Raw genomic sequence first — 26,683 nt, 5'->3', positions numbered from 1 at the left:
AACCTGACCGTGTGCATAATCTCCCCTGGCTGGCATTTCCAGCCTCCACATGCTGTCTCTATACAAAGATCACTTGTCATGAGCATGACCAGCTCAGGGGGTTCAAGGCCCTGGAGGATGCTGGTTAGCTGTCAGGATAGGGAACAGTAAGTACACTTGTTATGTATATGTGTCCAGTCCAAGACACAAACACATTACCTACACTGGGCTACTTGTTGGGAAAACCTACCAAAACTCAGAAACATTTCTATGAAGATGGCATTGCCAAAGCTCCAGCCTCCGTGGGAAAATACACTGTTCGTGACAATACACATATACAAAAACCCAGATCCATACCCCAAAACACATTTATGTGCAAACTGAGCTTGAGTTAAGATTGAAGGGCTACAATGTCAGATTCAATTGTTCTGGGATGTTTATATTTATTACTCCTAATTCAGAATTGTATGACAGTTCATAACGAGATGGCTATTTGTAAAGTTTAGACATATGGAGATGTTTAATAATTAATATACATTTTATTCCATCCTTTACATTTAAGCAAGCTCCACAGAGCATGGCATTTCTTGTGACATCGTGGTCATTTCCTATATTTTTATACTATGTTACTGCATGGAAATATATGGGGCTCTTGGTAGATGTGAGATACAAAAGCATTGATCAGTTGACGTCTCGATCAAAGAATTTATAAAATGGCATGAAGAGAGGATCTAAATGTATTTTACCCTTTGGAACTTCTGCTGCATTGCTGTAGGTAAAATAGATCAAATATAAAATAGGACTTGTGTCATGTACTGTTCAGATATGACACTGTCCTCAACAGTCCTTTTTAACTCACAAGGTGGCTCACAAGCTTAAAAGAAACAGCTCGCAGACCTCCCGTTGTGCTTCTCCGGCCATGCGCAGACTTACACATCAGCACCCCTGCCGTATCACCAGCCGGTGCCCCCACTGTCCCTGGCGGTAATGCATCACACCCTCTATGTCTGTGACTTGAAGGTTACATAAAACCACGTCACACTGGTGTCGTCATACTAGGGCCTGATATCTGAATGGATTTATCAGGATCGATGTTAATAGGTTTTTCTCTGAGCTAAAAGTTTGTTTTTCCCACAGTTGCCCACCTACTTCTATGAAAAAGCTGTGATACAGTCAACCTACGGACCTCGTAATAGAGCCATGATCACAATGCAAGAATAAGTGACATGCCTCCAACAGTTTCCTAGAAATATGCCACAAGGTTAATATTTCTTACAGTGTTTTAGTCATTTGTATTCTTATTTTCCCTATGACTTTATGGTATGTGCGTGTCTTCTTGCACGAAGGAATGGAATAGTGTTCCCAAATGAGGGGGAAATATGAAAAACCTGTGGAGCTTTTTTAAAATGAGAATAGGATGCAGATGCTCTAGAAACACTAAGGCAGCATCTCTGGAGGCCGCATGAATCCATGAACTTAGATTTTGAGCACTCACTTGCATTCAAGCATCAGGTAGGAATTTCCCTTGAGAGATGTCAGAGGAACATTTAGATGATATGGGGTGGACACCATCATCTTAAAAACTCTGGCAGTTAAAGTCTTCCATCATAGGGTCTTCCCTCCTAGGCATCTGGAGCCGTGGCCCCTCCAAAGCACCTTCTTCATTGCTCCCGTCACATCCTTGTTCCTCAGTGTATATATGACAGGGTTGACCATGGGGGTGACGATGGTGTAGAACAGAGAAATGAACTTGCCCTGATCCTGGGAGTAGTTGTTGCTGGGCTGGAGGTAAGCGTAGATGGCCGTGCCATAGAACAGGGAGACCACTGTGATGTGGGACCCACATGTCCCAAACGCTTTCCTCTGCCCTGCAGATGACTTTATTCTTAAGACTGCCCTGACAATCCAACCATAGGAGAAGATGATTAATGCCACAGGTATGAGGAGAATGATCACACCAACTAAGAAGAGCACAGACTCATTCACAGTGGTGTCAACACAGGCAAGCTTGAGCAGTGGGGGGACCTCACAAAGGAAGTGGTCTATTTTATTTCTTCCACAAAGTGGTAAAAGGAATGTGAGCACTGTATCCAATAAGGAGTTGGCAAAACCAATGAACCACGATGCAGAAGCCATGAGGGCACAGAGATGGGGGTGCATGATCACTGTGTATTGCAGGGGCCTGCATATGGCTGCATAGCGGTCCAATGCCATGACCCCTAAGAGAATGCATTCTGTGGATCCCAACCCTAGAGAAATGAAGAGCTGAGCCACACAGCCACCAAAGGAGATAGACTTGTCTGCTCCCCTGAGATGAACCAGGAGCTGCGGAACAGTGCTGGTCGTGTAACACAGGTCCAGAAAGCTTAGGTTGGAGAGGAAAAAGTACATGGGAGTGTGAAGATGTGGGTCCAGGTGGGACAAGGCAATGATGGTGGTGTTTCCCAGCAGAGTGAACAGATAGAAGACCAGAAGAACCACAAAGAGGACTAGCTCCAGTTGAGGCCGGTCAGAGAAACCCAGCAGGATAAACCCAGTGAAAGAACTGCCATTTTTCTGTTCCATCCTCTGTTAGCACATGTTTCCTGTCAGGACCAAGCATTTAGCAATTTTTAAAAGAAATCTTCAAGAAAATAAACATTTGGCGGCAAGGGGGGATGTGTGTGGATCTATCATGTTTAAAGTAAAGGCCATGGGATTTTATCAGTAACTATTTCAATAAGTGATTTACTCATTGAAATTGGCATAGCTTATACCAGTATAGGTCCACATTATCACACAAAGTAAATCATTATTATTTAATATAAGAAAAATCACATAATGGCCTTGGTGTACAAAAGGTCTTTCAGTCTGAGCTTAATGGTATGTAAAGTACTGTAAATATGTAGGTATATTTTTAAAAAATTAAAAAAAAATTTTAATGCAAAAGAAGCAGTCAACAAAACAAAGAGGCAACCCACAGAATGGGAGAAGATATTTGCAAATGACACTACAGATAAAGGGCTGATATCCAAGATCTATAAAGAACTTTTCAAACTCAACACCCAAAAAACAAATAATCAAGTCAAAAAATTGGCAGAAGACGTGAACAGACACTTGTCCAAAGAAGACACTGGATGTGGGAAAGATCAGGCTGCATAATTCATTCTTCCATTGATTCTCAAGAGTATTTTCTGCTGATCTGGGTCACTTTGTTCTCTTCCTCCTCCCCTCCTCGGCATCCATCCATCTTAAAGCTGTGTGCACCACCACGGAAGGAAATCTTTCCAGAGAAAGGTATGTTTAGACTAAGGTTAAGGAGGAAATTTCCTTTCACTTCCTTCTTACAAAATAAAAAGAATTGTATAATTAGCCTAAGCATCAACGTCTATGTGTAGGTAAGCATCAAATGACTAAATGCAGGAAGAGACATTGATTCCTCTTAGACAAACTATGTAAATAATACTGGCTGGAAATATTGAACACATCCATCCTAAGTCTAGAGCAAAGAATGGTGTCCCTAGTACCTATCTTGATATGTGTGATACAGGAAAATGTAGTTATAAAAATCACACATAAATTATTCCTTTATACACAAAAAAATAAATATTCAAAAAGAGCATAGGTTATATATAGAGAGAAAAATTTTTATTAGGTAAAATAAAAATAAATAGATTCCACAAAACAAAATTAGATGGCATTCTATGAAATGATTACCATCCAATAAAAATAGAATGGGAAATGACACATTTTTACACAGTTTTACAGTAATAATTAAGAGAACAGGCATCAAATGAAAGAGGTTAAATGCTTAGTATCGGCACATGAAAGCTGATAGAGCCAACACTTTGATATAAGTGTTCAATGCTAACATATAACCCTAAAAGTTTAAGTGGAAGAATACATCTTTCCATGGAACTAGATGCTCAGTGTGCACAGCACATTTTAAAGGCCAAAGATCTCAAAATAATGTCTGTATTGAGGATATTTCAAATATATGTCCTTTACTGATATAATTGACATACAAATTCTGCCCTATCCAGCTCCTGAATGATCCTGAAATAGTGTTGGCAGTGCTAGGAATGAATCACTATTGCTTTAATAATGCATCTGTCCCCTAGGTCTGAGCTGACCCCAGATACACTAGAACAGGCTCCCGAGGGCAATGCAGGATGAGCTAATGAGGGGGAATGCAGCTATCCTAACACTGGAAATGACAGGTCTAATGAACATGGACGGTGCTTTCAGCCAGGTTCCATGGGAAAAGAGGATCAAGTAGGAATTGCACTGCATGTTGTTTGTTCAGGGAATGCTCTCAGGATAAAGGGGGTGAGGGAAGCAAAACAGAGCAGAGAACGTTGCTAAGCAGGGATATGGTCTCAAGTGGAATATGGCATGAGCCTGATCTCATAAGAAGCAGGAGCAGAACTCTCCCATACAAGTGTCCATCTGTGCTGGAGGAAATACTCTGTCCTCACTGTCTAATACAGTAGCTGCTATCCACATGTCACTACCTGAGCAATGGACCACATATGCAAACCAATACAGCTCTTCTGTTTCAAGAACAATTGCAACTGAAAAGAAACTAACTCCCAATTCCTAAAGCAACACACAGACTGAGTTCCATTTCACTCACCTTTGTTCACCCTCTCTGTGGGTTCCAAGCTATTTCCCTACCTCCTTTCCAAGTCACTGCCTACAGACAGTCCTGGGGATTGGCCCTTGGACATGTAGAATCAGTTGTATGCACTAAATGCAAAGGTTGACTATACCAGCACTGGGTTATTCATAGATATTTCCTGAGCAAAAGGATGCTTTCTCATGATGACTTCATGTGTCTTCATGTGGTACCAGAGTACACTTTGCCTCTAGGAGGCAGGAGGTGAAGTCCCTTGCAAACTCTCACTATGGTTTCCTGAATACGATGACCTGCCTGTACGACAGGGAGACCCTTATGAGCACAGGAGAGGGTGCTGTGACGCTCAGCTGTGGCTGGGCTGGCACTGAGAACCAAATGTGTTTCCCTGGCTGACGTCTCTGGGGAGCAGATGCCCACACTGTTAATGAGCCCCTGTCACTGAGCGGTCCAGAGATGGCAGTCCTCAGGGAGAAGGACGATCAAGGACAAAGCCAGAGGAGACCTCATCTGTCTCTTTTGTTATTTCATATATTTCACAGAGGACAAATAACTCCTGAGAACTCCCCAGCTACCTTAGTCTCATCTGTGAATGTCCCAGATGTTTACAAAACACCTAAGATTTTTTTACCTCACAACTGCCCAAATATTTACATATAAATAGATGAGTCCATTCAGTTACTTAATTTTAAATATAAATATGTGAATAAATTCTTAATTTAATTTCATTCATAACAAACATATATGGGATCACAGAGCTGATATTTAGGCACATTCTAATATTTTTTTAATTTAAATTGAATCTAGTTAACATATAGTGTATTTTTAGTTTCAGAGGTAGAGTTCAGTGATTCATCGGTTGCATGTAACACCCAGTGCTCATCACTTCACGTGCCCTCCTTAATGCCCATCACCCAATTACCTCATCCTCCTCACTCCCCTCCCCTCCAGCCACCCTGTTTCTTCCCTATAGTTAAGATCTCTTATGGTTTGCCTCCCTCTGTGTTTTTATCTTATTTCATTTTTCCTTCCGATCCCCTATGATCCTCTGTTTTGTTTCTTAAATTCCACATAGGAGTGAAATCATATGGTATTTGTCTTTCTCTGTCTTATTTCACTTAGCATAATACCCTCTAGTTCCATCCATGTCATTGCAAATGGCAAGATTTCATCATTTTTGATGACTAATATTCCATTGTATATATATATATACACCACCTCTTCTTTATCCATTCATCTGTCAATGGACATCTGGGCTCTTTCCATAGTTTGGCTATTGCGGACATTGCTGCTGTAAACAATGGGGTGCCTGTGCCCCTTCGAATCACTATGTTTCTATCCTTTGGATAAATACTTAATAGTGCAATTGTTGGGTCATAGGATAGTTCTATTTTTAACATTTTGAGGAACATTCATACTGTTTTCCAGAATGGCTGCACCAGTTTGCATTCCCACCAACAGTATAAGAGGGTTCCCCTTTCTCTGCATCCTCTGAGGATAGTTTTAACCTCTTTTGAGAGCGAAGTTGTTTAGTTTTCTGTCTTTTTAAAAAAGATTTATGTATCTATTTTAGAGAGAGAGAGGAGGGGTGAGGAAGGGCAAGGGAAAGTGAGAGAAAATTCAGCAGACTCTGAGCTGAGAACGGAGCCTAAAGAGGGGTTCCATCTCATTACCCTGATATCACCACCCGAGCCAACACCAAGAGTCGGACACTCAACTGACTGTGCCATCCAGACACCCCCTCCTTTTTAAGATTTATTTATTTATTTATTTATTTATTTATTTATTTATTTATTTATTATTTAACAAAGACAGAAAGCATGAGCACAAGCAGGGGTAGTTGTAGAGGGAGGGGGAGAAGCAGGCTCCCCTCTGAGCAGGGAGCCTGACAGGGAGCTCGATCCCAGGACCCCAGGATCATGACCTGAGCCGAAGGCAGACACTTAACCAACTGAACCACCCAGGTGCCCTTATTTATTTATTTATTTTAGAGAAAGAGAGAAGAGAGCATAAAATGTTACCATATATCTATTCTTTCTATATATATGTGTATATATATTCTATATATAATGAAATTATATATACATAAAATGTAATTTTTGCCAAGATAGTGTTACTTAATACCTCTATCACATCACATATTTATGATATCTTCTTCTTGATGAGAACATTTAAAATCTGCTCTCTTAGCAACTTTCAAGTCTATAATAAAATCATATGAACTCTAACTACCATGCTGTACATTAAATCCTCAGGACTTAATCATTTTATAACTGGTAGTTGGTACCCTTTGCCCAACTCTCCCACTTCTCCTACCTCTCAGCCCCTGGTAACCACCATTCTACTCTCTGTATCTACAGGTTCATCCTTTCTGGATCCCACAGTTACGTGAGATCACATAGTATTTGTCTTTCTCTTCTGACTTGTTTCACCTAGCATAATGCCTTCAAGGTCCATCCATGTTGTCACAAATGGCAAGATTTCCTTTCTTCTCCTGGCTGAATAATATTCCTTTAGATACTTATGCCACATCGTCTTTACCCTTTTCATCTGTGTGGTCACTTAGGTTGTCTCCACATCTTGGCCATTGTGAATGATGCTGCAATGAATATGGGAGGGCATATATCTCTGTAATATCCTGATTTCATTTCCTTTGGATGTGTACCTAGAAGTTGGTGCTGGGTACAATAGCAGTTCCATTGTTAATTTTTTGAGGAATCTTTGTACTGCTTTCCATAGAGGCTGTATCAGTTTACATTCCCACCAACTGTGCACAGGTGTTCCCTCACCGACTCTTGTTATCTTTTGTCTTTTTGATGATAGCCATTCTAACATTTGTGACTAATATCTGATTGTGGTTTTGATTTACATTTTCCTGAGGACTAGTGATGTGTAGTACCTTTCATGTATCTGTTTGCCCTTTGTATGTCTTTGGAAAAATATCCATTCAGTACCTCTTTCCTTTGAAAAAATGGTATCATTGGTTTTTATGCTCCTGAGTTGCATGAGTTCCTTATACATTTTGGATATCAGCCCCTTATCATATAGAAGATGTAAAAACATTTTCTCCCATTCTATACGTTGATTTTTCATTTTGTTGATTGTTTATTTTACTGTGCAGAAGCTTTTTAGTTTGTTGTAGTCCCTCTTATTTATTTTTGCTGTTGTTGGTAGTTCTTTTGGTGACATATTCAGGCTCTGGTTAAAATTTGGATCACAAAGAATGGGCTGTGCTTGTAGATAGGATAATGCTAGAACACTCATTTGGTAACTCTCAATGTGTCCATTGTCAAGAATCTTTCCTCTATATTGTCTTCTAGGAGTTTTGAAATTTCAGGTCTTATGTTTACATCTTAATCCATTTCAAGTAAATTTTTGTGAGTCGTGTAATATAAAGCTCCAATTTCATTTCTCTGTATGTAGTTATCTAATTTTCCTAGGACCACTTATTAAGGAGACTGTTTCCCCATGAATATTCTAGACTCTTTTGTCAAATATTAGTTGTCTGTACATGGGTAGGTTTATGTCTGGGCTTTTTCATTCCATTCCTTTGATGTTTGTGTCTATTTCTTCAGCCAGTACTGTACTGTTTTGATTACTAGAGCTTTATAGTATAGTTTGAATCATGAAGTGGGATGCCACCTGATTTGTTCTTCTTGAGGTTGCTTTGGCAATTGGGGACTTTTATGGTTCCATACCTATTTTAAGGTAAAATCCAATTTTAAGATTGTTTTTTCTAGATCACTCAAATTTTGATAGGGATTGCTTTGAATCTATAAAGGTTTTGACTAGTGTGAACATTTTAGCTGTATTCTTTCAATTCATGAAAACAGGATATTTTATTTTATTTTATATATATATTTTAAGATTTTATTTATTTTATTTTAGAGAGAGAGTGTGTGCAAGTGAGGGGAGGGGTAGAGGAAAAGGGAGAGAATCTCAAGCAGATGCCATGCTGAGCATGGAGCCGGACACAGGGCTCGATCTTGCAACCCTGAGATCATGACCTGAGGGGAAACCAAGAGTTGGACACCCAACTGACTATGCCACCCAGGAGCCCTGAATACAGGATATTTTAATTCTTCAGTTTCTTTCATGAAAATCTTGTAATTTCAAGATTATAGATCTTTAATCTTGTTGGTTAAATTTATTTCTAAGTGTTTCATTGTTTTTGATGCTATCATGAATGGGATGAAGAAGTCTTTTCACATATTTTGTTGCTATTGTATAGGAAAGCAATTCATTTCTGTATGTCGAGTTTCTGTTTTGCAACTTAACTTGTTGATTAGTTCTAACAGTTTTTTTGTGGTGTCTAGGATTTTCTCTATATGAGATCGTATCATTTATAAACAAAGAAGTTTATACACCTTTTTGTTTTGGGATGCCACTTATTTATTTTCTTGCCTAATTGCTCAGGCTAGGACTTCCAGTCCGTGTTCAATAAGAGTAGTGATTGTGGGCATCCTTGTCTTATTTTTGATCTTAGAAGAAAAGCTTCCGCCTTTGCCTTTGCACATGTTAGCCATAGGCTTGTCATATATGGCTTTCATTATTTGAGGCACATTCCTTCTACACCTAATTTGTCAAGTGTGTTTACCATGAAAAAAATGTGCTTTGTTAAATGTTTTTCTGCATCTATTGAGATAATCATGTGGTTTTTATCTTTCATTCCACTAATGCGGTGTATCACATTTACTGTCTTGTGTATGTTGGCTCATCCTGTATCCTTAGTATAAATTCCTCTTGATCATGGTATATGAAGCTTTTAATGTGCTGTTGAATTTGGGTTGTTGATATTTTGTTGAGAAATTTTACATTAATATTCGTTGGGGATATAGGTGTTTCTTTCTTTCTTTTTCTTTGTAGTATTCATCTGTGTTTTGTATTATGCTAATGATAACCTTATAAAATGAATTCGGTAGTGTCCTTCCTCTTCAAGTTTTTTGAAGAATTTGGGAAGGACTGGTACTCATTGTTTTCTAAATGTTTGGGCATGAAGGAGTAACAATACTTATATTAGACAAAATACACTAAGCCAAAAATGGTAACAAGAGACAAAAAAAACTTTATAATTTAAAGGAGTCAATTCATCAAGAAGATATAACAATGGTAAATATAAAGGGACCTAACATGGGAGCACCCAAATAAGTTAGGAATATGCTAACAGATATGAAGGGAGAAATAGACAACAATTTAAGAATCATAGGAGTTTCAATATTCTAATATTAACAATGGATAAATTGTTTCGACAGAAAATCAACAGGGAAATATTGGATTTCAGCCATACTTTAGACTGACAAATATCACAGACATATATGGAACATTTCATCCAGTACAGCAAAATACCACATTTTTTATTATGTTCAATTAGCCCACATATAGTACATCATTAGTTTTTGATGTGGTGTTCAACAAATCATTTATTGCATATAAAAACCAGGGCTTATCACCACACGTGCCCTCCAAATACCCATCACTTGGTTACCCCACTCCCTCATCCCCCTCCCTTCTGTAACCCTCAGTTGGGTTTCTGGAGGCCAGAGTCTCTCATGATTTGTCTCCCTCTCTGATTTCTTCCCATTCAGTTTTCCCTCCTTCCCCTGTGGTCCTCTGCGCTATTCCTTATATTCCACATATGGGTGAAACCATATGATAATTGTCTTTCTCTGCTTAACTCATTTCACTTAGCATAATCCCCTCCAGTTCCAACCATGTCGATGTAAAAGGTAGGTATTCATCCTTTCTGATGGCTGAGTAATATTCCATTATATATATGCACCACATCTTCTTTATCCATTCATCTGTTGAGGGACATCTCAGCTCCTGCCATAGTTTGGCTATTGTGGACGTTGCTGCTATGAACATTGGGGTGCATGTGCCCCTTCTTTTCACTACATCTGTATCTTGGGGTAAATACCTAATAGTGCAATTGCTGGGTCGTAGGGTAACTCTATTTTTAACTTCTTGAGAAAACTCCATACTGTTTTCCAAAGTGGCTGTACCAGCTTGCATTCCCACCAAAAGTGGAAGAGGGTTCCCCTTTCAACATATCCTTGCCAACACTTGTTCCCTGTCTTGTTAATTTTTGCCATTCTAACTGCTGTAAGGTAGTATCTCATTGTGGTTTTGATTTGTATTTCCCTGATGGCTAGTGATATTGAACATTTTTTCATGTGTCTGTTAGCCATTTGTAAGTCTTCTTTGGAGAAGTGTCTGTTCATGTCTTCTGCCCATTTCTTGACTGGATTATTTGTTTTTTGGGTGTTGAGTTTGAGAGGTTCTTTATAGATCTTGGATACCAGCCCTTTATCTCTTATGTCATTTGCAAATATCTTCTATTCTGTGGGTTGCCTCTTAGTTTTGTTCACTGTTTCCTTTGCTGTGTAGAAGCTTTTTATCTTGATGAAGTCCCAATAGTTCATTTTTGCTTTTGTTTCCCTGCCTTTAGAGACGTGTCTTGAAAGAAGTTGCTGTGGCCGATGTCAAAGCAGTTATTGCCTCTGTTCTCCTCTAAGATTTTGATGGATTCCTGTCTCACATTGAGATCTTTCATCCATTTTGAGTTTATCTTTTTGTATAGTGTGAGAGAATGGTCCAGTTTCATTCTTCTGCATGTGGCTCCCCAATTTTCCCATCACCATTTATTGAAGAAACTGTCTTTTTTCCATTGGATATTCTTTCCTGCTTTGTCAAAGATTAGTTGACCGCAGAGTTGAGGGTTCATTTCTGGGCTCTCTATTCTGTTCCATTGATCCATGTGTCTGTTTTTGTGCCAATACCATGCTGTCTTGATGATCACCGCTCTGTACTAGAGCTTGAAGTCAGGCATTCTGATGCCCCCAGCTTTGGTTTTCATTTTCAACATTCCACTGGTGATTCGGGGTCTTTCTGGTTCCATATAAATTTTAGGATTGTTTGTTCCAGCTCCATGAAAAATGTTGATGGTATTTTGATAGGGATTACATTGAAAGTGTAGATCGCTCTGGGCAGCATAGACATTTTCACAATGTTTATTCTTCCAATCCATGAGCGTGGAATGTTTTCCCATCTCTTTGTGTCTTCCTGAATTTCTTTCATAAGTGTTCTATAGTTTCTAGAGTATATATCCTTTTCCTCTTTGGTTAGGTTTATTCCTAGGTAGCCTATGGTTTTTGGTGCTATTGTAAATGGAATCGATCCCCTAATTTCTCTTTCTTCTGTTACATTGTTAGTGTATAGAAAAGCAACTGATTTCTGTGCATTGATTTTGTATCCTGACACGTTGCTGAATTGCTGTATGAGTTCTAACAGTTGGGGTGGAGTCTTTTGGGTTTTCCAAATAAAGTATCATGTCATCTGCGAAGGGAGAGAGTTTGACTTTTTCTTTGCCAATTTGAATGCCTTTTATTTCTTTTTGTTATCTGATTGCTGAGGCTAGGACTTCTAGTACTATATTGAACAAAAATGGTGAGAGTGGGCATCCTTGTCGTGTTCCTGACCTTAAGGGAAAAGCTCTCAGTTTTTCCCCATTGAGAATGATATTCGCTATGGGCTTTTCACAGATGGCTTTTATGATATTGAAGTATGTTTCTTCTATCCCTATACTTTGAAGAGTTTTAATCAGGAAAAGATGCTACTTTGTCAAATGCTTTTTCTGCATCAATTGAGAGGATCATATGGTTCTTTTCTCTGCTTTTGTTAATGTGCTCTATCACGTTGATTGATTTGTGAATGTTGAACCACCCTTGCATCCCAGGAATAAATCCCACCTGGTCATGGTGGATAATCCTTTTAATGTACTGTTGGATCCTATTGGCTAGGATCTTGTTGAGTATTTTGGCATCCATGTTCATCAGGGATATTGATCTATAATTCTCCTTTTTGATGGGGTCTTTGTCTGGTTTTGGGATCAGGGTAATGCTAGCCTTATAGAATGAGTTTGTTCCTTCCATTTCTATGTTTTGAAACAGCTTCAGTAGAATAGGTATTATTTCTTCTTTAAATATTTGGTAGAATTCTCCTGGAAGCCATCTGGCCCTGGACTCTTGTTTTTTTGGGAAGTTATTGATTACTGTTTCAATTTCCTTGCTGGTTATTGGTCTGTTCAGATTGTCTATTTCTTCCTGTTTCAGTCATGGTAGTTTATAAGTCCAGGAATGTATCCATCTCTTCCAGATTGCCTAGTTTTTTGGCATATAGCTGCTGGTAATAAGTTCTAATAATTGTCTCTATTGCCTTGGTATTGGTCGTGATCTCTCCCCTTTCATTCATGATTTTATTAATTTTAGTCCTTTCTCTCTCTCTCTCTCTCTCTCTCTCTTTTTGATCTTATTAATTCTTTCAAAGAACTAGCTTCTAGTTTCATTGATCTGTTCTACTGTTTTTCTGGTTTCTATTTCATTGATCTCTGCTCTAATCTTTATTATTTCTCTTCTCCTGCTTGGTTAGGCTTTATTTGCTGTTCTTTCTCCAGGTCCTTTAGGTATATGGTTAGCTTGTGCATTTGGGATTTTTCTTTTATTTTGAAAGAGGCTTGGATGACTATGTACTTCCCTCTTAGGACCACCTTTGCGTATCCCATAGGTTTTGAGCTGATATGTTTTCATTTTCATTGGTTTGCATGAATTGTTTAAGTTCTTCTTTAATTTCCTGGTTGACCCATTCATTTTTTAGCAGGGTGCTCTTTAACCTCCAAATGTTTGAGTTCCTTCCAAATTTTTCTTGTAGTTGAATTCCAGTTTCAAAGCATTGTGGTCTCAAGATATGCATGGAATAATCTCAATCTTTTGGTATAGGTTGAGACCTGATTTGTGACCCAGTATGTGATCTGTTCTGGAGAAAGTTCCATGTGCACTCGAGAAGAATGAGTATTCTTTTGTTTTAGGCTGGAATGTTCTGTATATATCTACAAAGTCCATCTAGTCCAATGTGTCATTCAAAACTCTTATTGATTTTTGGCTTAAATGATCTGTCCATTACTGTAAGTGGAGTGTTGAGGTGTCCCACTCTTAATGTATTACTATCAATATGTTTCTTTATTTTGGTTATTAATTGGCTCATATAATTGGTTTATATAATTGGTTATTAATTGGTTTATACATAATCTTCACAGATGACATGTTGGGGGCAAGGATATTTACATCTGTAAGATCTTCTTGTTGGATAGACCCTTTAAATATGATATAGTGTCCCTCTACATCTCTTACTATGGTCTTTGGTTTGAAATCTAATTTGTCTGATATGAGGATTGATACCCCAGCCTTATTTTGAGGTTCTTTGGCATGGTAAATTGTTCTCCATCCCCTCACTTTCAATCTGGAGGTGTCTTTAGGTTCAAAATGAGTCTCTTGTAGACAGCATATGGATGGCTCCTGCTTTTTTATCCAATCTGAAACCCTGTGTCTTTTCATGGGAGCATTCAGCCCATCTACATTCAGAGTAACTATTGAAAGATATGAATTTAGTGCCATTGTATTGCCTGTAAGGTCCCTGTATCTGTAGATTGTCTCTGTTAATTTCTGCTCTGTATTACTCTTGGGGTCTCTCTTCGCTTACAGAATCCCCCTTAATATTTCTTGCAGGGCTGACTTGGTGGTCACATATTCTTTCATTTCCTGCCTGTCCTGGAAGCTCTTTATGTCTTCATCTGTTCTGAATGAGAGCCTTGCTGGATAAAGTATTCTTGGCTGCAAGTTCTTCTCATTTAGTACCTGAATATGTCTTGCCAGCCCTTTCTGGCTTGCCAGGTCTCTGTGGACACGTCTGATGTTTTCCCTCCATATGTAAGGAACCTCTTCTCCCTAGCTACTCTCAGGATAGATTCTTTGGCTGTAAGATTTGCAAGCTTCACTATTATAGGTCAGGGTGTTGATCTGTTTTTATTGATTTTGGGAGGGGTCCTCTCTGCCTCTTGGACACAAACACTTGTTTCCTTCCCCAGATTAGGGAAGTTCTTAGCTCTGATTTGTTCAAATATACCTTCTAGTCCTCTCTCTCTCTCTCTCCATCCCGTCGGGAATCCTAATAATTCTGACGATGGAATGTATCATGGCATCATTAATCTAAGTCTATTTTCATGGGCTACTACTGCCCCTGTCTCTCTTTTCCTCACCTTCCTTCCTTTAAATCTGCTTTTCTTCTAGATCACTGATTCCCTCTTCTGCCTCATTTACTCTGGAGTTTAGAGTATCCAGTTTGGACAGCTTCTCGTTCATAGCATTTTTTAGTTCTGCCTGATTAGATCTCATTCCAGCTCTTAGAGATTCTATATTGTCACTAATGCTTTTTTCAAGCCTAGCTATTGACTTTATGCTTGCTATCCTGAATTCTATCTCTGACATCTGCTTATATCCATATCCATTACTTCTGTGGCAAAGGACGTTGTCTCAGGTTCATTTCTTTGTTGAGAGTTCCTCCTCCTAATCATTCTTTCAAGGGATGTGTAGTGTCCTTGCCAGTTCTCCCTCTAACTCTCAGGATGGAATCTAACTGGTGTGGGAATAAGTGAGAAATTTCAAATTAAGAATGTAGCAGGAAGTAGTTTATCTCTTTAGGCTGAACATGATTAATGAAGCTGGAACATACAGATATAAGAGAAACAGCTACAAACCACCCAAAAAGTTCCTTCCATTTTTCTGTAGTGATTATTTTAACTATCCTGGTAAAGTCAAAGCCATTTGGAACTTAAATGCAAAGACTAGTTGAAATTAAATAAATCATGTATGTTTTAATTTAAAAAGATAATTTTTTAAATTGTTTGAGTACATCATTAAAACCTATCATTATAAACTGAACAGTGTTCTAGAGAATTTGAGATTTTGTTTTCCCTTTGTTGTGTTAGAAGTTCAGTAGAATTTGGTTGCCTTCCTTTATATTCATGGTAAAGATAAGAATGTACCTAATTATTAGCTCTGTGATCCCATACACGATGGTTATGAATGAAATTAAGAATTTATTTACATTAAAAATTAAGTAATTGAGTGGACTCTTACTTATATATTTATATGTAAATATTTGGGTAATTGTGACAAAATAGTCTTAAGTGTTTTGTAAAACATCTGGGTCATTCACAGATGGGTAGCTGGGGAGTTCTAGGGGGTTATTTGTCCTGTGTGAAATATGTGAAATAATAAAAGAGACAGATGAGGTCTCCTCTGGCTTTGTCCTTGATCGTCCTTCTCCCTGAGGACTGCCATCTCTGGACAGCTCAGGGCCAGGAGCTCATTAACAGTGTGGGCATCTGGTCCCCAGAGACGTCAGCCAGGGAAACACATTTGGTTCTCAGTGCCAGCCCAGCCACAGCTGAGCGTCACAGCACCCTCTCCTGTGCTCATAAGGGTCTCCCTGTCGTACAGGCAGGTCATCGTATTCAGGAAACCATAGTGAGAGTTTGCAATGTACTTCCCTTTGTACCTCCTAGAGGTAAAGTGCAGATCTCTGTACCACCTGAAGACTCATGAAATCATCATGAGAAAGCATCCTTTCGATTAGGAAAAATCTATGGATAACCCAGTGCTGGTATAGTCAACCTTTGCATTTACTGCATACAACTGATTCTACATGTCCAAGTGCCAATCCCCAGGACTGTCTTTAGGCAGTGACTTGGAAAGGAGGTAGGGAAATAGCTTAGCCCACAAAGAGGGTGAACAAAGGTGAGTGAAATGGAACTCGGTTGCTGTGTTGCTTTAGGAATTGGAAGTTAGTTTATTTTTAGTTGCAATTGTTCTTGAAACAGAAGAGCTGTATTGGTTTGCATATATGGCCCATAATCTAAAGGAACAGACCATGGAAATTCACCAAATATAAGAACTAAATTTAGTTGTTCATTAGAGACTCCACTGATGTCATTCCCAGACATTTCATTCTACTGTAGGACATTCAGTATGCACATGTGGAAAAAAAATTTTAATATGCATATTTAATGGTAATAAAATATGCCCTTCATTAGTAGAATAAGAGTATGCATATGTGTAAAAGTATTAGACTATATGCTTCCATGCTTTCCCATTTGTCCTTATTGTCTGTGACATTAGATAATATTTGTTCTCTATGCATTTAACTCATTGTCACTATTTATTGTTTCTAAATGTTCAGTTTCTCCCTTATGCATTACCAAAATATCTGAAATATGTATAGAGTTTTAAAAATGCTAGGTTGACATTTACAACAGAAGTTCCATTTTGTGAATATTGTGTCAGTGCTTCTCTATTTTGACATTATTTTAATAAGAATGATGATCATTCAAGTGAGTACAAATACCAATCTGAAGACAAAAGGTAGGAAGAATCCTGAGTGTTTAATTGATGAATTAGGCAAATGACAAGTTGTGTGTGTGTGTGTGTGTAATTGCACTGAGGTGATGTGTAAGGTACACTGGGTTCCATCCTTCTATCCTTGCCCAGGATCCTGAATGGACTCTTGTATGAATGGTGTTGATGACCTGCTCAGATGCTCTCTACCTGGCTGCTGATCCAATCCACTCCCTATGTGTTAGGAATATGGGCTGCAAGGTTCACAGCCATTCCCTTCTTCAGAGATTTGCCCTCAAGTGAAAGGGAGCCACTTTGCCAGGTGGTCTCAGGAACAGGGTGGGGGCAGCTCACAGCCAGTGACAGACTCATGGGGTAGACAAAAGGCTGCCAATGCCAAGGCAGGACAAAATCCGATGCAATTCATGCTCCAGAGCTGTGCTGTCCAATACAGAAGTAAGTAGCCACAGGAAGTCATTTAAATTTAAATTAATTAAAATTAAATAAAATACAAAATTCAGTTTCTCAGCTAGACCATTTTATTTTATTTATTTTTTGTTATGTTATGTTAGTCATGATACAGCACATCATTAGTTTTTAATGTAGAGTTCCATGATTCATTGTTTGCGTGTAACACCCAGTGCTCATGCAATACTTGCCCTCCTTAATACCTGTCACGGGGCTAACCCATCCCCCCCACTCCCCTCCCCTCTTAAACCCTCAGTTTGCTTCTCAGAGTCCATAGTCTCTCATGGTTCATCTCCCCCTCTGATTTCCCCCCCTTCGTTTTTCCCTTCCTTCTCCTAATGTCCTCCATGCTATTCCTTATGTTCCACAAATAAGAGAAACCATATGATAATTAACTTTTTCTGCTTGACTTATTTCACTTAGCATAATCTCCTCCAGTCCCATCCATGTTGATACAAAAGTTGGGTATTCATCCTTTCTGATGGCTGAGTAATATTCCATTGTACATATGGACCACATCTTTATCCTTCTCAGCTAGACCATTTTAAATGCTCAGGTAGTGACATGTGGATAGCAGCTACTGTATTAGACAGTGAGGACTGAGTATTTCTACCAGCACAGATAGATACGTGCATGGGAGAGTTGTGCTCTAGCTTCTTATCGGATCAGGCTCATGCCATATTCCACTTAAGACCACATTCTTGCTTAGCAATGTTCTCTGCTCTGTTTTGCTTCCCTCATCCCCTTTATCCTGAGAGCATTCCCTGAACAAACAACATGGAGTGCAATTCCTACTTGATCCTCTTCTCCCATGGAACCTGGCTGAAAGCACTGTCCATGTTCATTAGACCTGTCATTTCCAGTGTTAGGATAGCTGCATTCCCCCTCATTAGCTCATCCTGCATTGCCCTCAGGGGCTTGTTCTAGTATATCTGGGGTCAGCTCAGACGTAGGAGACAGATACACTATTAAAGCAGTAGTGATTAATTCCTACCACTGCCAACATTATTTCAGGATTCATTCAGGAACTGGATAGGGCAGGGTTTGTATGTCAGCTTTATCAGTGACTGTTATATGTTTGAAATATCTTCAATACAGACATTATCTTGAGATCTTTGGTCTTTAAAAGGTAAAAATTGCATACTGAGCCTCTAGTTTTGTGGAAAGATGTATTCTTCCACTTAAACTTTTAGGGTTATATGTCAGCATTGAACAGTTATTTTAATTGCTCTATCAGCTTTCACGTGCCGGTACTAAGCATTTAACCTTTTTCATTTGATACCTGTTCTCTTAATTATTATTGTAAAATTCTGTAAAAATGTGTCATTTCCCATTCTATTTTTTTGGATGGTAATTAATATATAGAATGCCATCTTTTTTTTTGTTTTGTGGAATCTATTTTTATTTTACCTAATAAAAGTTTTTCTCTGTTTATATAACCTGTGCTTTTTTCAAGGATTCATTTTTTTGTATGTAAAGGAATAATTTGTGTGTTATTTTTATAACTGCATTTTCCTGTATCTTATTGTATCATGATAGTTACTAGAGACACCATTCTTTGCTCTAGACCTAGGATGGATGTGTTCAATATTTCCAGCCAGTATTATTTACATAGTTTGTCTAAAAGGAATCAATGTCTCTTATTGCATTTAGTCATTTGACGCTTACCTACGCATAGATGTTGATGCTTAGTCTCATTATACAATTCTTTTTATTTTGTAAGAAGGAAGTGAAAGGAAATTTCCTCCCTAACCTTAGTCTAAACATACCTTTCTCAGGAAAGATTTCCTTCCGTGGTGGTGCACACAGCTTTAAGATGGATGGATGCCGAGGAGGGGAGGAGGAAGAGAACAAAGTGACCCAGATCAGCAGAACATACTCGAGAATCGATGGGAGAATGAATTATGCAGCCTGATCTTTCCCATATCCAGTCTTACCAAAAGATAATAATTTTCCTGAATGCAATGTAAAAAAAAATAAAGGTATGATATTCAAATTCTAGCTCCCCCCTAGTGTGCTGTCCAGGAAGGCAATGGAAGCAATCCTAACATAGAGACACAATCACATTCCTTTTTCTCTTTTGGTGGGCATGTTCTTCGCCTGGTATTTTATTTTTCAACTTAAAATCAATACATTTTTATATCCGTCAGATAGGCAGTCATTCGGCGTTCTTTATGTATACGCACACACATACATATACAATCCTGTAAAGCAGGAAATCATATTTACAAGTTTATCTCACCAGAGTTTTATCTTTGCTCAACTGCCTTCTTAGTCCTTATTGATAGGATAGGATAATGTTAAAATATATCATTATTTTTTTCTATGGTGCATTATTATATTAGTGTTTTCCTTGGATGAGTTAGCATTTTATGTTTGCTCTCCTTTGAGTGTGTCCTTTATGAGGCACATTTTTAAATAATTTTTTTATTATGTTATGTTAGTCACCATACAGTATATCATTAGTTTTTGATGTAGTGTTCCATGATTCATTGTTTGGGTATATGAGGCACATTAAAAAATTTGTAGCCATTTATTTCAGATAAGTATCTGTATTTGTGTGTGTGTGCATGAGACTGAACCATGGTTTGTTTTATTTGGTCTTCTGAGCACATTTAGACTGTCTCAAATACCTTTATAATCATTTCCATTAAGAAATTTTTTCTGCATAGATTCTTATGTGCGGATACTACTGATCACATCTTTATAGGAAATCAAAGGCGGTATAAAATAGTGTGAAATGCTACATCCTCTATTCAGATTTCATGAACATTTTATGAACATTGCACCAATTTCTCCTACACAACAATGTTTCTACCCCCAAAACCAATTCAGTTTTGAGAAGTCTTAGAAGAATTACAAATGTACTGTGTGTCTAACCAGTGACATGTGATGGAAATGGAACACTCATTGTCTTTTCTTTTTCTTTTTTGATTTCAAGTTTTTATTTAAATTCTAGTTAGTTAACATACATGGTAAATTTGGTTTCAAGTTCAGAATTTAGTGATTCATCACTTACATATAACACCCAGTGCTTATCACAAGTCCCTCCTTAATACCCACCACCCATCTGGCCCATCCCAATCTCTCTTTTTTTTCTCCATCCCCTATGTTCATCTGTTTTGTTTCTTAAATTCTACATATGAGTGAAATCATATGGTATTTGTCTTTCTCTGACTGACTTATTTCACTTAACATAATACACTCTAGCTCCATCCACATCATTGCAAATGGCAAGATTTCATTCTTTTTGATGACCGATCATATTACATTGTATATATATACCACATCTTCTTTATGCATTTGCCATTCAATGGATATTTGGGCTTTTTCCATAATTTGGCTATTGTTGATGATGTTGCTACAAACAACCTTCGAATCAGTTTTTTTGTAACTTTGGGTAAATCAATAGTAGTACAATTGCTAGGTTGTAGGGGAGTTCTAGTATTAACCTTTTGAGGGAACCCCATACTGTTTTCCAGAGGGGCTGTACCAGCTTGCTATCCCACCAACAGTGTAAGAGGGTTCCCCTTTCTCCACATCCCTGCCAACATCTTGATGTTTCCTATGTTGTCAGTATTAGCCATTCTGACAGGTGCGAGGTGATATCTCATTGAGGTTTTGATTTGTATTTCCCTGATGATGAGTGATGTTGAGTATATTTTCATGTGTCTGTCAGCCATCTGGATGTCTTCTTTGGAGAAATGTCTGTTCATGTCTCCTGCCCTTTTCTAACTGGATTATTTACTTGTTGGATGTTGAGTTTGATAAGTTCTTTATAGATTTTGGATACTAACCCTTTATCACATATGTCATTTGCAAATGTCTTCTCCCATTCTATAGGTTGAATTTTAGTTTTGTTGTTTCCTTCCCTGTGCAGAAGCTTTCTATGTTGATGAAGTCCCAATAGTTAATTTTTACTTTTGTTTCCCTTGCCCAAGGAGACACATCTAGTAAGAAGTTGTTACAGCAGAGGTCAAAAAGCTTGCTGCCCAGGTTCCCCTCTAGGATTTTGATGGATTCCTGTCTCACATTGAGGTCTTTCATCCATTTTGAGTTTATCTTTGTGTATGGTGTAAGAAAATGGTTCAGTTTCATTCTCCTGCATGTGGCTGTCCAATTTTCCCAACACCATTTGTTGAAGAGACGGCCTTTTTTCCATTGAATATTCTTCCCTGCTTTGTCAAAGATTAGTTGACCGTAGAGTTGAGAGTCCATTTCTGGGTTCTCTATTCTGTTCTATTAATCTATGTGTCTGTTTTTGTGACGATATCATGCTGTCTTGATGATCACAGCTTTGTAATATAACTTGAAGTCCAGAATTGTGATCCCTCCAGCTTTGGGTTTTGGTTTTTGTTTTTTTTCAACAGTCCATTGGCTATTTGGGGTCTTTATGGATCCATACAAATTTTAGGAGTGTTTGTTGCAGCTCTGTGAAAGATGCTGGTGGTATGTTGATAGGATTGCATTTAATGTGTCGATTGTCTTGGGTAGTGTAGACATTTTAACAATATTAATCTTTCAATCCCTGAGTATGGAAAATATTCCCATTTGCTCAATATCACTTAGCATCAGGGAAATACAAATCAACCACAATGAGATACCACCTCACACTGGTCAGAATGGATAAAATTAACAACAGATGTTGGCGAGGATGCAGAGAAAGAGGTACCCTCTTACACTGTTGGTCAGAATGCAAACTGGTGCAGCCACTCTAGAAAACAGTATGGAGGTTCCTCAAAAAGTTAAAAGTAGAGCTACCCTAAAACCTGGCAATTACACTACTAGGGATTTATCTGAGGAATAGAAACATAGTGATTTGAAGGAGCAGTGCACCCCAATGTTTATAACAGCAATGTCCACAGTAGCCAAAATATAGAAAGACCCAGACGTCCATTGACAAATGAATCATAAAGAAGATGGGGCTCAGATATAGATATATAGATATAGATATAGATATGAATATTACTCAGCCATCAAAAACAATGAAATCTTGACATTTGCAACAACATGGATGGAACTAGAGGGTATTATGCTAAACGAAATAAGTCAGAGAAAGACAAATACCATATGATTTCACTCATATGTGGGATTTAAGAAAAAAAAACAGATGAACATAGGAGTAGGGAAGGAAAAATAAAATAAGATGAAAATAGAGAGGGGGCAAACCATAAGAGACTCTTAACTCTAGGAAATAAACTGAGGGTAGCTGGAGGATTGGTAAATGGATGATGGACATTAAGGAGGATGCATTATGGGATGATGTTATATGCAAATGATCACTAAATTTTACCCCTGAAACTAATAATACAGTATATGCTAACTAAATTGAATTTAAATACATAATAAAAAATTTAAAAATGTACCTATGTATTTACAGTACTTTATTATTAGCTCAGACTGAAAGACCTTTTGTACCTATAACTGATGTCAATACAAGGTCCTTTATGTGATTTTTATTATATTAAATAATAACGATTTACTTTTTGTGATAATGTGGACCTATATTTGTATAAACTATGTAATTTCCATGAGTACATCATTTATTCAAATAGTTACTGATAAAATCCCATGGCCATTACTTTAAAACATGATAGATCCACCCCATGCCAACTTTTTTGTTAAGTTTTCTTCAAATTTTTAGCAAAAAATTTAGCAATTTTTAAAAATTGCTAAATGCTTGGTCCTGACAGGAAACATGTGCTAACAGAGGATGGAACAGAAAAATGGCAGTTCTTTCACTGGGTTTATCCTGCTGGGTTTCTCTGACCGGCCTCAACTGGAGCTAGTCCTCTTTGTGGTTCTTCTGGTCTTCTATCTGTTCACTCTGCTGGGAAACACCACCATCATTGCCTTGTCCCACCTGGACCCACATCTTCAGACTCCCATGTACTTTTTCCTCTCCAACCTAAGCTTTCTGGACCTGTGTTACACGACCAGCACTGTCCCACAGCTCCTGGTTCATCTCAAGGGAGCTGACAAGTCTATCTCCTTTGGTGGCTGTGTGGCTCAGCTCTTCATTTCTCTAGGGTTGGGATCCACAGAATGCATTCTCTTAGGGGTCATGGCATTGGACCGCTATGCAGCCGTCTGCAGGCCCCTGCAGTACACAGTGATCATGCACCCCCGTCTCTGTGCCCTCATGGCTTCTGCATCATGGTTCATTGGTTTTGCCAACTCTTCATTACAGACAGTGCTCATCTTCATTTTACCACTTTGTGGGAGAAATAAAATAGACCATTTCTTTTGTGAGGTCCCCCCACTGCTCAAGCTTGCCTGTGTTGACACCACTGTGAATGAGTCTGAGCTCTTCTTTGTCAGTGTGATCATTCTCTTCATACCTGTGGCATTAATCATCTTCTCCTATGGTCAGATTGTCAGGGCAGTCTTAAGAATAAAGTCATCTGCAGGGCAGAGGAAAGCATTTGGGACATGTGGGTCCCACATCACAGTGGTCTCCCTGTTCTATGGTACGGCCATCTATGCTTATCTCCAGCCCAGGAACAACTACTCCCAGGATCAGGGCAAGTTCATTTCTCTGTTCTACACCATCGTCACCCCCATGGTCAACCCTGTCATATATACACTGAGGAACAAGGATGTGACGGGAGCAATGAAGAAGTTTTGGAGGGTCCATGACTCTAGATGACTGGGCGGGGGGAGACCCTTTGATGGAGGACGTTGAATGCCAGAGCTTTTTTTTTCATTATGATTATGTTATGTTAGTCACCATACATTACATCATTAGTTTTTGATGTAGTGTTCCATGATTCATTGTTTGCATATAACACCCAGTGCTCCATGCAATACTTGCCCTCCTTCATTTCCATCAACAGGCTAACCCATCCCCCCTACCCCCTCCCCTCTAAAACCCTCAGTTTGTTTCCTGGAGTCCATAGTCTCTCATGGTTCATCTCTCCCTCTGAGTCCCACCCCCCTTCATTTTTCCCTTCCTTCTCCTAATGTCCTCCATGTTATTCCTTATGTTCCACATATGGGTGAAACCATATGATAATTGTCTTTCTCTGCTGGACTCATTTCACTTGCATAATCCGCTCCAGTTCTGTCTGTGTTGATGCAAAAGTTGGGTATTCATCCTTTCTGATGGCTGAATACTATTCCATTTCATATATGGATCACATCTTCTTTATCCATTCATCTGTTGAAGGGCATCTCAGCTCCTTCCACAGTTTGGCTATTGTGGATATTGAAGCTATGAGCATTGGGGTGCATGTGGCCCTTCTTTTCACTACATCTGTGTCTTTGGGGTAAATACCCAGGAGTGCAATTGCTGGGTCATAGGGTAGCTCTATTTTCAACTTTTTGAGGCACCTCACACTGTTTTCCAAAGTGGCTGTACCAACTTGCATTCCCACCAACAGTGTAAAAAGGTTCCCCTTTCTCCACAACCTCTCCAACATTTGTTGTTTCTTTCCCTGTCCATTTTTGCCATTCTAACTGGTGTAAGGTGGTATCTCAGTGTGGTTTTGATTTGGATTTCCCTGATGGCTAATGATGATGAAATGCCAGAGCTTTTAAGATGACTGTTCCTCCCCATGTCATCCAAAATTTCCTCTGACAACTGTCCTGGGAATTTCATTACCTGATGCTTGAATGCAAGTGAGTGCTCAAAATCTAAGTTCATGGATTCATGCGGCCTCCAGAGATGCTGCCTTAGTGTTTCTAGAGCATCTGCATCATATTCTTATTTTAAAAAAGCTCCACAGGTTTTTCATATTTCCCCCTCATTTGGGAACACTATTCCATTCCTTCGTGCAAGAAGACACGCACATACCGTAAAGTCATAGGGAAAATAAGAATACAAATGACTAAAACACTGTAAGAAATATTAACCTTGTGGCATTTTTCTAGGAAACTGTTGGAGGCATGTCACTTATTCTTGCGTTGTGATCATGGCTCTATTACGAGGTCCGTAGGTTGACTGTATCACAGCTTTTTCATAGAAGTAGGTGGGCAACTGTGGGAAAAACACACTTTTAGCTCAGAGAAAAACCTATTAACATCAATCCTGATAAATCCATTCAGATATCAGGCCCTAGTATGACGACACCAGTGTGACGTGGTTTTATGTAACCTTCAAGTCACAGACGTAGAGGGTGTGGTGCATTACCGCCAGGGACAGTGGGGGCACCGGCTGGTGATACGGCAGGGGTGCTGATGTGTAAGTCTGCGCATGGCCGGAGAAGCACAACGGGAGGTCTGCGAGCTGTTTCTTTTAAGCTTGTGAGCCACCTTGTGAGTTAAAAATGACTGTTGAGGACAGTATCATATCTGAACAGTACATGACACAAGTCCTATTTTATATTTGATCTATTTTACCTACAGCAATGCAGCAGAAGTTCCAAAGGGTAAAATACTTTTAGATCCTCTCTTCATGCCATTTTATAAATTCTTTGATCCAGGCGGCAACTGATCAATGCTTTTGTATCTCACATCTACCAAGAGCCCCATATATTTCCATGCAGTAACATACTATACAAATATAGGAAATGACCACGATGTCACAAGAAATGCCATGCTCTGTGGAGCTTACTTAGATTCACCAGGAGGAAATGTAAAGGATGAATAAAATGTATATTAATTATTAAACATCTCCATATGTCTAAACTTTACAAATAGCCATCTCGTTATGAACTGTCATACAATTCCGAATTAGGAGTAATAAATATAAACATCCCAGAACAATTGAATCTGACATTGTAGCCCTTCAATCTTAACTCAAGCTCATTTTGTACACAAATGTGTTTTGGGGTATGGGTCTGGGTTTTTGTATATGTGTATTGTCACAAACAGTGTATTTTCCCGCGGAGGCTGGAGCTTTGGCAATGCCATCTTCATAGAAATGTTTCTGAGTTTTGGTAGGTTTTCCCAACATGTAGCCCAGTGCAGGTAATGTGTTTGTGTCTTGGACTGGACACATATACATAACAAGTGTACTTACTGTTCCCTATCCTGACAGCTAACCAGCATCCTCCAGGGCCTTGAACCCCCTGAGCTGGTCATGCTCATGACAAGTGATGTTTGTATAGAGACAGCATGTGGAGGCTGGAAATGCCAGCCAGGGGAGATTATGCACACAGTCAGGTTCTCTCTGCATCTCTAGCAGCATCACACTGTTCCCACTTGAAATCAACACCTGGGATATATCTTGACACCATAGTGATGTTTCATGTATGCCAGTAGAAAAACAGTTAACAGTTTTGTAATACTGTTTATCCCCGATGGTGACAAATTTCCCACTCTCCATTATGTTTCAACCACATCCTGACAGTTATACCAAATGGAAACTTTAAAATCCCTCAAATGAACTCTCTTTGGTGCAAAAACCCTCCAGGTCTCATGAAACCACAGACCCTATTGTTCTGGGTGAGCA

General features: G+C 38.8%; 2 protein-coding genes across 2 annotated transcripts; one reads left to right on the top strand and one right to left on the bottom strand.

Annotated features, from left to right (window-relative positions):
• Window positions 1-1,584: 1,584 nt before the first annotated feature.
• On the bottom strand, window positions 1,585-22,862 carry LOC144378940 (olfactory receptor 2B8-like). Its single transcript, XM_078054378.1, has 3 exons — window positions 22,849-22,862; window positions 4,133-4,165; window positions 1,585-2,515 (listed from the first exon to the last, which is right to left on the bottom strand). The coding sequence occupies exons 1-3, from the start codon at window positions 22,860-22,862 to the stop codon at window positions 1,585-1,587; spliced, it is 978 nt and encodes a 325-aa protein (XP_077910504.1).
• Window positions 22,863-23,002: 140 nt separating this feature from the next.
• LOC144379134 (olfactory receptor 2B8-like) lies at window positions 23,003-23,938 on the top strand. Its single transcript, XM_078055825.1, has one exon. It carries the CDS (start codon window positions 23,003-23,005, stop codon window positions 23,936-23,938), a length of 936 nt encoding a protein of 311 aa, XP_077911951.1.
• Window positions 23,939-26,683: the final 2,745 nt, after the last annotated feature.

Source organism: Halichoerus grypus, chromosome 9 (assembly GCF_964656455.1).
Source record: "Halichoerus grypus chromosome 9, mHalGry1.hap1.1, whole genome shotgun sequence".
Taxonomy (NCBI): Eukaryota; Metazoa; Chordata; class Mammalia; order Carnivora; family Phocidae; genus Halichoerus; species Halichoerus grypus.
This window is presented reverse-complemented; position numbering and strand designations above follow the sequence as displayed.

Bases quoted from the DNA above. Each gene is read 5' to 3' on its own strand.
- LOC144379134 (XM_078055825.1), top strand. From the start codon at position 23,003: ATGGAACAGAAAAATGGCAGTTCTTTCACTGGGTTTATCCTGCTGGGT.
- LOC144378940 (XM_078054378.1), bottom strand. The intron at 2,516-4,132 runs ATCCTGCATTGC...CAGTTCTTTCAC, and splicing joins GCATTCCCCCTCATTAGCTC to TGGGTTTATCCTGCTGGGTT.